Here is an 11,088-nt window from a genome sequence, read left to right on the forward strand (position 1 = left end):
CCTTCTCCAAGACACTGACTCTTGGGAGATCTCTCCATCTAGGAGCTAGAGGTGTAATGTGAGCCCAAACGTGTTATCCAGGCAGAGGACAGCAGTCTGCCAATGCTGTTATCGTCCCAATTCCAGCATCAGGTCTGTCTTTGAGACTGAAGATTTTTTTTGGCTCTATTGTGCTGTTGCTGGTGGGAGAGGGAAGCTGCTCCAGACAACATGGAGGGCATGGTGAAGAGATACTGTGTTGAGTTCCTCTAAAAAGGGAAGCAGGGGAAGTACACCCAATTGTTTTTCATGAAGGAAGCATGTAGTTTTCAAAGGCAGGCTTTTAGAAAGTAGGAAATACAGAATTAGTGCTACCAGCTCAGCCTTTGTTAAACTTTCTCCTGGGATACTGTTAAGTGAAATCTTCGATTAAACAGTCCTGTGCTTGTTGTGTTGCATGGACTCTTGCTCAGGTTGTGTATGGGACACAGCAGTGAGGGGAAAATGGGGTTGTGAAACAAACTGAATGGCAGGTAGGAGTGCAGATGGAGCTGAATGTATCCAGGGGCCTTTGCTTTTTTTGCCCTCAGGACTTGACATTGTTCTCTTAGTTTCTACTAACTGGCTGCACTTTCTTTGTTGTATGCATGAAGACTGTCTTGCAGAACTGGCCAGCCAATATCTCTGAAATAAAGGAAGAGGATGTCAGTGATGAGGAAGTGACGGGTGTGCAGGAGTTACCCTCAGAGCTGCCAGCTGCTGAACTGGCAGAGCATAACGCTGAGGAGACCCCAGATGATGCGGTGCCTGAGGAGGCCTCTACATTTGTCGCATCACCGTACAAATGGGTTGTTGAAGCTGACAACTACTTATACCCAACATCTGTGCCAGCCTTCAATGAAGCTCTGGACATGATTGAATCTGTAAGTAACAGACCCTTGCTCCTCCAACTAGTGTAGGGAGACTAATTCACACTCTTTTTCCATGAGTGATCTTACTTGGTCTCCTTGCTCATCACCATGGGCATCCTGAGGAGGGCTGGATCTGTCATTGCTTCTCAGCATCTCTTTTCTGGGACTGGATTAGACCTTTGCAGCTCTGCCAGTGTTGCTCTAGGCTTGCAGACTCCCCTAGGCCGGTGGGCTTGTGCATGGTCTCTGCTGGTTTGGGAGGCTGTAAATGCTGTCAAACCTGATCTCAAGCCCTCTTGTATCAGTCAGAGTTTCCCCAGCTCTCCCTTTCGTAACAGTTCAGGCCTGTGCTTGTGGGCTTTCCTTTCCCTCTTGTTGCTGGATGGAATAGGACCGGACAGACCCAGAATTGGCCAGGCCGACTTGTAGTATGCAGAACAAGACCCCCTTCACACTGGATGGCAGCCCCATTTTGCTTTCAGTGGAGGTGCCTTCACTGAAAGTAGTAATTTTGGGCCAGTCAAGCAGTGCTGAAGTCATCAGGGTAATGGAGGCACACCAGGGTGGGAGGCTGGCTAGAATCTACAGAGCACTTTGCTGCCATCAGAGGGAAGTCCTGCAGCCCCCACTCTGCCTGAGATCATGAGCTGATTATCCGTGAAGGATCCACTTTGCATGTGTATAGGAGTACAGAGAGTCCCTGACCAAAGGTTAACGGCCCATTTGTGGGTCCTTAGGGGCATGCTTGTTATGGTGCTTTGGGTTTTGGTGGGGTTGAGCTGTGAAGCAGCTGATCTCAGAACTGGTCTGGTTATTTTTAATCTGCTTCCAGCTGTATGTTACAGCAGAGCCGTGTCCAGCTGTACTGGTGTGCCCAAGACTGGTTTTATGTTGGGTGACAGTCGCTTCATTCAGCCCCTATCCCCAGCTGCTTTTTTTGTCCCCTATGTGTGGGGGTGCAGCTGTTTGTGCAGCTGTGCTGTGAGCTGAACTGGGAAACCAACCTTGCATAAATAAAAAATTCTGCTCTGTGCAGAAGCAGCAGCTTTCGGCTGGGTCATTTCCCTGCTCTGGTTCTCAGCTGTGTTGGCAGCAGAGGGGAGCAGGGCTTGAGCTCTCTAGCCAGGCTCCTTGCGAAAGCTGGTGCAGTCTCACACACCCACTTATTTCACCTCCCAGTTCATCTCTGCATCTGCACCAGTCAGCTGCTCAGCTTTCCTTCCTGGGCTGCTTCTGATGGTTTCCCTTGTGTGCAGGACCCAGACGGGTGGTGTGATCTGACCCAGTTTGACCTGCCTGAGGAACCCTCGGCCAGCAGCAGCAGTAGCAGCAACAGCCCGGTGAGGCAAACCCCCAGCAAGCCAACACCGTCCCTGCCCAATGTGACTGAGTACCGCCTGGACGGCCACACCATCTCTGACCTGAGCAAGAGCAGCAAGGGGGAGCTCATCCCCATCTCTCCACACGCCGAGGTGAGCTTTGGCACACCACCCTCTGTGCTGAAGAGGCAGAAGAAGAGGAAGATCTCCCTCTCCCCTGTCACGGAGAATGCCACCAGCACAAGCCTTTCTTTCCTTGACTCCTGCAACAGCATGACGCCCAAGAGCACCCCTGTCAAGACACTGCCCTTCTCTCCATCTCAGGTATGGATCAATGGCAGAACCCAGTCTATGCCACTCTGCCTGGGCTTGGTTGTGAGCTAATAAGCAAGTTAATGCTCCATCTGCTTGTCTTAATGCCATGCATTCCCATCAGCCCTGTCAGCTTTGTCTTTCTTTTCTCTTGAATGAGGGTGCTTTGTTGCTGCATTCTCCAGTATGGTTCCCACAGCTGCTCAGTTGTTCAGACCTTGTCTAACTGTGCCTTTCAGGCCTTTATTTCTGCTGTTTCTGCAGCCCTGGGTGGCACATGGGAGAACACTGCAAGACAGTCTGACACCCAGATTCAGGTGGACCTTGAATGAAAGGCCGTTCCTTACGGGAGTAAAGTTGTCACTTATCAGCTGTTGTGCAGTAAAATCCTAGCAGAGATGAGACAGTTTGTAATTCTCTCACAGTTTAGGCTCAAGATAGCTCAATGCAAAATATATTAACTTGTATGCAGTTGTGTTATATGGACTTCCCTCATGTTTGCCAGTCTGAGGCCAGAATAGACCTTTGGTGGCCTGGCATTACCTTCCTTTACCACTTTGCTTGGCCTTGTCTGAACCAGTGCAAGGAGAGACTTCTCTGCCACCCTGTAGCTGCTTCTAGTCATATCAGCCCATCCTGTATGGGAGGTGAATAATCATGGATGTGAGGTACCTTCTGGCAGCTCTCGTGTGTCCGTGTACAGGACTGTGTGAGTCTGTAAGAGTCATCCTGGTTTATACTGGGACAGATCCCTCTTGTGCCACTCAGTATGCAAGGATTGTCCCTACTTCAGGTTTTCTCCCATATTTAGGAAAGAGTAACAACTTCTTTTTCTTTTTTTTCCTGTGCTGTGCAGTTCTTGAACTTTTGGACCAAACAGGATACACTAGAGCTGGAGAACCCGTCTCTGACCTCCACACCTGTGTGCAGTCAGAAGGTGATTGTCACCACCCCTTTGCACAGGGATAAGACCCCTCTGCTCCAGAAGAACTCAGCGTAAGTCCTTTTTCTCCTGCATCTTCACCTGAGCAGTGTCCTCTTCCACACAGGACTCTGGTCCAATTCAAACATACCTCACTCGGTATTTGTGCTGGCACTACTGAGAGAAGGGTCGGGCAGGCTGGGAATTTCCTTAAATCAGTGTTTTCCCCTCAAAGGCAGTTTCTCTCTGAGCTGCAGGGAGCAAGTGTCCCATCTGTTTGGGGCTGCAGCCAAGTGACCACCGTTGTGCTCAGCTGCTGGCTGGGCTGTTGCCTTCTGTGCATGTCTTTGGGAAGTGTTGCTGTACTGTGTGCCCTGTGCCAGCAGCAAAGGGATTTGATTTCCTCAAGAAGAGCTGTTCAGATCCATCCCTTAAGCTCTGTACCCTTTGCTTTGATTGCTCTGAGGGACAGCCCAGGACAATTATTTCCCAAGGCACTGTACCAGGTGGGTGAGAAGGGCTGGTCTGCACAGGGAGTGTTTTGCTGACGGACTGAAGCAGCATGGTGTTTATGGATGCTGGCTGCGCTAGCAAAACCACTCTGTTGTTGGCATGGGCCAGAGCAACTCCCTGTCCAGGCGGTGTAAGCTGGCTTGGCTGCTCCAAGTGCATTTGCACCTAGGACTTCTGCTGGTACAGCTGTGACTGTCACGAGCCCATGCTGGGCCTGAGCAGATCCACCAGCAGAAGCATTGCAGAGTATGGCTGGCCTGCAGAGCTGCGTGTTGCCTGTGTCAGGGTGCTGTACTGCTTTCTGACAAGGGGGCTCCTCCATGCCTCTTTACCCTGCTCACACCCCAGAAACAGTCCAGCAGGCAGGTGGCTTCTGCCACCATGTGAAACTGCAGGTGGTATGTGTAATGAGGGGCCTTGGAAGGATGTGGGTTACTTTGTGTGAGTTACAGCATGTCTGATCCTTCATCTTTCCCCTCTCTCTGCTGCCAGGTTTGTCACACCAGATCAGAAGTATGTGGTGGACAACACACCTCACACCCCCACGCCTTTCAAAAATGCCCTGGAGAAATATGGACCAATTAGGCCTCTGGTGAGTATTGGGCAGGTCTGTTGCTTGCTTATGGCACAAACATAATGCGAATGAGATGTGGGTAGGTTGCAGCAGAGTTGTGAGCCAACTGTTATCTGTGCCATAACAAACTACAGTTTGGTAGTGCCAGGCTGAGATGGGAGGGATGAAGGGAACTTCGTCATGGTAAGTAGCTACAGGACTTTTAGCTACTCTGTAAACCAGCTAAAAATGCCAAAAACTGTCCTTGAGTCAGACAGCAGTGCTTGGCTACTGATGACCTTCAGGAAAAGCAAAGAAATTATCTACCTAGGCATCCCTGAGGAACTGTCTCTTAATGTGAGTGTTGTGGTGATGACAGTTTCCATCCCAGGACTTCTGTGTCATTTGGTGTTCAGCTGATAAGTCTCTCATGCCTGAAGAACCTGTAAATTTGTCAGGCTAGCAGAAGTCTTGTCATATCTTTTCTCACTAGGAAGTAAGTTGTCTTTGTGTTTGTACTCTCAGTGTGGACTCCCCTGACCCCATTAACCCTTAAAGGAAATGCTTGTGGGTCTGCCTAGAGTATAGATTTTGACTGTCTTGTGCTCTCTCTTTGCCTTTTCGCACCAGCCCCAGACTCCTCACCTGGAAGAAGACTTGAAAGAGGTGCTCCGAAGTGAAGCTGGCATTGAACTTATCATAGAGGATGATGTGAAGCCTGAGAAACAGAAGAGGAAACAATGGGTGAGCTGATTTTGCATCTAATACCGGCTGCTGAGCTGCCCTGTGCTGTTAAGGGGTGTTTTGGCTGGTTTTGTTCATCCTGTTGTTGATGCCAAAAAGTTTTTAGCTCATGGCTGCTCCTTTTAATCAGCAAGAGGTTAAGGCCTGCTTAAAATACAGCCAGCTGTGTCAGTTATGCTGAACTCAGGGCATACTAGGAGATGCTGTGTCCCTAAACTGCAGGAGACACCCGTGGCACACTTGGAGCTTTTGTGGCAGGTTGGGCTCCCAGAAGGCTGTGGGCTGGTGTGCAAAACCTCAGTTGCTCTAGTGGCTTTCCTACTGAACGGGGCTTTCTCTTCTAAGTTGGTGGCTCTTGGTCCTAGGAGAGCACTGGAAGCTGCTGTGCCCTGTGGTGGGGAAGGCTGTAACATGCCTTCCAGAGGTGCTGGTGCAGTGCCAGACCTGGGTGACGTGGGCTTGGTGTGCACCCTGGGTCTTAGGGATGGGGCTTGGCTGGATTGATTAGTGTTTCTCTGTGTCCCCCAGTTGCGCAGGAGTCCCATCAAGAAGGTCCGAAAGTCTCTGGCGCTTGATATTGTGGATGGAGACATGACACAGAATACGCCTGGCCTCCCCAAGACTGTCTGTTTCAAAAGAGCCCAGGTGAGGGGTGCTGTGCTCAGAGCAGGGGCAGAGCTGGCTGCTTCTTCAAAGAAATCCATGCAAAGCAGTGGTGGGAGCTTTGCCACCTCTGGCTGCCATTGAACAGTACATGTGAACATGGATGAGGGGCTGGATTTGTTAGCTGGCCTTTTGACTAGACCATGTATCAGCACTGTTAGGGCAAATGAACTTATTTCTTTATACTCTTTTGCTTTTTCCCCTTTGCAGCCTGTGAATTTCCTGTCGAGGTCCCTGAACATTTCCTCCTCGAGCAGGAAGAATGACAGCGGTTTGCTCAACAGAGCCTTCGTGCAAGTGCAGCCAGAGAAGATGTCCTACAGGAAAATGCCGAGCCATTTCAGACCACCAGCACCGGTAAGCCCTGTAGCCACTGTTCTCCCAGTCAAGAGGTTTGCTGGTAGCAGAGCCAGTGTTCCTCCGGAGGAGGAGCAGCAAGAGGATGAAGTTCTGTGTACTCCTGCATGGGCATCCCTTGCTGTCAGGACAGTCTTTGCACCAAGGTTTGGAGCTGCTGAGCCAGTGGTGTCATGCTACAGCTTCCTCGTGTCTTTGCAAACCTGCTCTTCTGCTGGGGCTCAAAGCTCAGTGCCTGATCAAACTGTGGCCTCCTTAGCATATTTACCCCTGTATTTCCTCATGGGAATCTGCATCCTGTCCCAATCCATCAGAGAATTTGGATGGTTGGTCCAGCAGTGAAGTAAACCTTCCTTTGTCTAGTGTGCGCTCTGTGGGTGGACAGCACATCTTTTTTTGTTTCTCTGGGCATAGCAAGTCTATGAAGTGCTAAAAAAAAAAAAGTGCTTCCCACCCCTGTGATTTTTAGGGTGTTTATAGGTTTTGGCTAAGGCTGTGTGACTTGGTATACCTGGACTCTGCCTGCAGATATACCAAGTGCATTAGTGGAGGGGTATCCTTGCTTTGTTAAGCAGCATGGCTTAGAGAAGGGGATTTGGACCATGATTTTGCAAGTGTTTGCTTGAGCCAAGTTATGGGAACCCTCTGGTAGCTTGAATGAGGCTGGAAATATATGCTGTCCTTGGTGGGGGATGAAGCTGCAACTTGGGGTGAGTATGGGGGTGTTTTCACATCCTAGGAAGAGCCCAGGTTTGGTGTTGCCTTCACTGAGCAGCCTTGGCTCAGTCTTCATGAAACACTGCAGCAAGGATGGTTGCATCTGTCCCTGGATTAGAGCTGTCTGTTGTGAAAGCTCTTCCTTCTGACAAAGTAGCACTCCTCAGCCAGAGTAATTCCTTCCCCTTCTCAAAATAAACCCTACTTAAACGCTTCCATTTCTTCTCCTGTCCTAGACAGGGTTGTGTTGCTCTGAGAGCTAATAGATCCATATAAATAAAGCTTTGGGAGTGACTTGAAGGTGACAGTAAGGCAGTTTGCATGGTGACAGAGTACAGGTGTGCAGTGAAATCCCTTTGCCCAAAGACTGCAGAGCTGTGTGCAGTGTTGCTGAGCTCTTGGGATTTATTGTGCCAGACTGGTGTTGCTAGCAGTGGCAGTTACTTATGGAGGAAGCTGACCTACCTATGGGCTGAACCGAAATCAGCCTCAAAGCCATGCTGTGGCTGCACGGGGCGTTGTTACTCTAAGCAAATGCTGAAGCTTGAGCTCTGGTTCTTTGCAGTGCATGTAAATGGGTATTTCCAGTTCAGAGCACTGTGTATGTCAGATACATTTATCAGAGGACTTGCAGGAGTTTTCCTGGAGTGCAAAAAGACCTTTTATGGGTGCTCTTACTGCATGCAATGAGTGAAGCACACCTGATTTTCAGCTGTTTCTGTGTGCTGTGGGGCCTTGCTGAAACTGAAGGCACTCTGACTGATCTAAACCTGGGACTGAGCAGCTCCTGTAGGAATTGGACTGGTTGGGAATAACCTGCAAAGCTGTTCTTGAATTCCTTCTATCCCTTGTAATCCCTTCAGCGCAAGGAGCCTTAGTGGATTTGTGCCTTGGGGTTTTTGTTTCAGGCTGAGTAAGGGAAAGTCCTGGAATGGAGCACTCAGCTGGGAAGCTGCTGAATGTAACCCCCCTTTGCTGGAAGTGAGCGTCTCAGCTGTCATGAGCAACTGGCGGTGTGCAAAGGTGCTCCTAAGTCTGAAGTTTTATTTCCCTTTGGTAGTAGATAGCTGTTAGTTATAGTTACTTTTGCAGTCTATTAAAACAGGATGTTGACATTGTGTTTGTCTTTTCCCTTAACTATATTGTACATGTGTTTTCTTTTCATCTGTAGATGACCAGGGCTTGGAAAGCAGTGGCCTGTGGTGGAACCCGAGACCAACTCTTCATGCAGGAGAAAGCCCGACAGTTTTTGGGCATGTTGAAACAGTCTCACACATCAAGGACCTTAATCTTATCATGAAGGATTGTTCTGCTTTTTTATTTTATTTTTTAATTTTTTTGTAAGTGGAGAGGAAGGGGAACCACAGGAAAAATCTCCTCTGCCAGGCCAAAGTGTGTGGGGGTGAATTTTTCTTCCTTCTGTTCCTGGGTAGATCTGTATTGTAATGAATTGGGCTAATTGCTGGGTAATGTATGAAATGCAAGTTTTGGGATCCTTATGGAAAGGCAAACAAGGGAGGGTGGAGAGCAAACTGCAAGACCTCTCTGCAAGACCTGGTTTCTGCAAAAGCAGGAGCACGCAGCCCCGTTCCACCTTGGAGCAGCACACACAGCAGGCGGCGGAGACCGGCCTCGCAGCCTGGATTTCGTGCCAGCTGCTCTGGTACCTCAGGAACGGCTTTTGCAAAGGTTCCTGCACGTCTCGCAGCTCCCCTTCCAGCTTTCCCCGGGGATGCTCCCTCTTCAAATAAATGATGGTGCTAACATCACGCTGTTGCTTGGACTCTGCCTGTGGCCTCGCAGCACTTGAAGGGAGGCTACGCTGTGCTGACGTGGCGAGGTGCAGAAAAGTGCTGGTTTTCATGTGGGATCTTTTGTTTCTTGGCAAATGGGTGAATTTGTTAGTCTGGCTGGGGATGTTTTTCCCCTTGCTCTCAGTAGTTTATTAGCTGTTTAGGAATGGTTTAGGTTACTTTATGGGAAGGTGCTGGAGTATGTTGAGCTCAGCGTGGCTGGGATCTCTGCAAAGTTGCAGGGGTGGATGGAGACTGCAGAGAGCTGTGGACAGGACAGCACCAGGAGCATGTGATGTAGCAGAGCCTCTTCCTCCTTTGGAGGCCAAAGCTGTGTCCATGTAGCTGTTTCATTGTGATAACAGTAATACCGTGTGCTGTTTCAATGTAGCCAAGGATGAAATGCAGTGATAGTAGCTGTATATTATCTCTTAGCAATTGGAAAGATACTGGAAATACTGAAGAGCAGCTCTCCAGTTAAACCAGCGCACGAACAGCTCTTTGTGTGATCCCTCTTTGGAGCTGCGGTGTGGTATTGTCCTTTAAGCCACAAAAGCCCTTGTGGCAGATCTGCCTCTGGCTGGGGGTGGCAGCACAGCAAAAGGTGTGGGGAGGGGATCTGCTCACCCCTGTGCCTCTTAATGGGGTCACTGTCCCAAGTCCCTTCCCAGGGTGGAAAAGCAGCAGAGCTGTGTAAATCTCACTTCAGGTTGTGGCTTACATTAGAAATAAAGTAAAAAAATCCTTGCTGACAAACTTGTTAATAAAACCTCGGATCCTGGGAAACAAGGGAGTTTTAGAAACCCAGCTCATTTTTCATTTCTACAAGCTCTGGGCCAAAGTAAACCATGAAGTCATTTTTATTTCTGTTTCTTAGTGCTGCAGTATTTGCTTTGGGAAGACGGCTGGGACCACTTGTCTGAAAGCCGGGCTTTAGCTGCTTCAATTCTGTTGTTGTTTTAAGAGAAATCATCATAAAGCCATCCCTCTCTGCTCAGGATTTAGCAGGCTTGGCTGTTCCTGTGCTGAGTGACTTTACAAAACCAAGTCCAGAATCGCATTTCCTTCCTGGAGCCAATGTGAGCTGGGAGTCCTGAGCAGGCAGAGTCCACCAGAGAATAAATAGCTCAGCACATATGGTTGGGAGCTGCCCCTAAATTAAAGGATTATGAAGCTGAAAAGTATTAACTGCTGCTCCAGTGCTGTAAATCCAGATAGTGCTGGGTGTCCCGCATTGCAGGGTACTTATTAAGAAAGATTGAGGGGCAGAAAAATACTGAGGGAAATAAGTAAGGCCTGGCATGGTTAATGAGTAAAAAGACACTTAGCTTTTAATTGGAAAATGGAGCTGGTGTGCATGTTACCAGCTGGGCTTGGGAATAGGTACTGTTCTGCAAGTGGGGAAAAAGGCCTCCCTTGCCTTGGTTTTTTGTTAATTTGGATGCTTTGCTTTATTTCCAGTAAAAATCTCGTAGAGGTTGAACTTCCCATTGGCTGTGGAGTCGCTGGACTGGAGCTGGAGACTCACTCTGGGACCCGTGTCCCTAGCGATGCACTGACCATCATCCTTACAAAGCCTCTGCAGTGACCCAGCCCTCAGCTCCATGGTGCTCATTCACAGAAACCTGGAAATTTAATTTAGCTTTAAATGAAAGACTGGTACAAACGAGTTGGAGGGGCTGCGGTGCCTCTGCCGTGTAGGAGGAGTCATCCCTTCCCATGGTCTGGCTTGCTGGAAAGCTGCAGAAGTCCTGCGTTGCTCCTTTATTTTAAACTTTATATTTGCTTTTGGTATCTTGCATTCCTCAGCAGAGCAGATGACCCCTTGTTTGAATCTAGACATGGAAAAAAATTTTATGTTTTTTACTTGGCAGGGATGAGAGGGGAATGGCAAGTGGGACATTGCTTCCAGCTGGGACAAGCCTTGGAAAAGATGGGGAGAGCAGAAACATCGGAGTAAGGACAGAGAGAGAGTGCACCCAGGCTTTTTATTAGCAGGTTTCCTTCAGGATGGAGCTGGGTGGTGCCTGGCAGGGCAGAGAGGTGCTGAGCTTGCAGGGCTCTATGGCCAGCAGCATGGGACCTGCTGTCTGTCCCTCAAAGGACCCTCATCTGCTGGGCTTGCTCCTGCTGAGTAGAGGGATTTCACAGCCTTTTTATCTTGTTTTCACAGCTAATTCTGCTAAAGTGCTGTGCAAACCGCAGGTTGCTCACAGGGGGATTTTTGGCAAGGCACCCCTGTGTAGAGCTGTCCCCGCACGCAGCCGCAGAGGGATGCAGACAGTGAATGAAGTGGTTTTTTTCC

General features: G+C 49.2%; 1 protein-coding gene across 1 annotated transcript; it reads left to right on the forward strand.

The window, feature by feature from the left end:
- Positions 1–626: 626 nt before the first annotated feature.
- MYBL2 (v-myb avian myeloblastosis viral oncogene homolog-like 2) lies at positions 627–8,460 on the forward strand. Its single transcript, XM_010192596.1, has 8 exons — positions 627–902; positions 2,147–2,533; positions 3,378–3,517; positions 4,449–4,548; positions 5,140–5,253; positions 5,782–5,898; positions 6,127–6,273; positions 8,162–8,460. Exons 1-8 carry the CDS (start codon positions 627–629, stop codon positions 8,288–8,290), a joined length of 1,410 nt encoding a protein of 469 aa, XP_010190898.1. The 3' UTR covers positions 8,291–8,460.
- Positions 8,461–11,088: the final 2,628 nt, after the last annotated feature.

Source organism: Mesitornis unicolor, unplaced genomic scaffold (genome assembly GCF_000695765.1).
Source record: "Mesitornis unicolor isolate BGI_N332 unplaced genomic scaffold, ASM69576v1 scaffold42829, whole genome shotgun sequence".
Lineage (NCBI taxonomy): Eukaryota > Metazoa > Chordata > Aves > Mesitornithiformes > Mesitornithidae > Mesitornis > Mesitornis unicolor.

Excerpts from the sequence above, each read along its gene's own strand:
- MYBL2 (XM_010192596.1), top strand. The coding sequence starts at position 627 with ATGAAGACTGTCTTGCAGAACTGGCCAGCCAATATCTCTGAAATAAAG. Across the intron at positions 5,899-6,126 it reads TCTGTTTCAAAAGAGCCCAG|CCTGTGAATTTCCTGTCGAG; the intron begins GTGAGGGGTGCT and ends TCCCCTTTGCAG. Across the intron at positions 6,274-8,161 it reads ATTTCAGACCACCAGCACCG|ATGACCAGGGCTTGGAAAGC; the intron begins GTAAGCCCTGTA and ends TTTCATCTGTAG.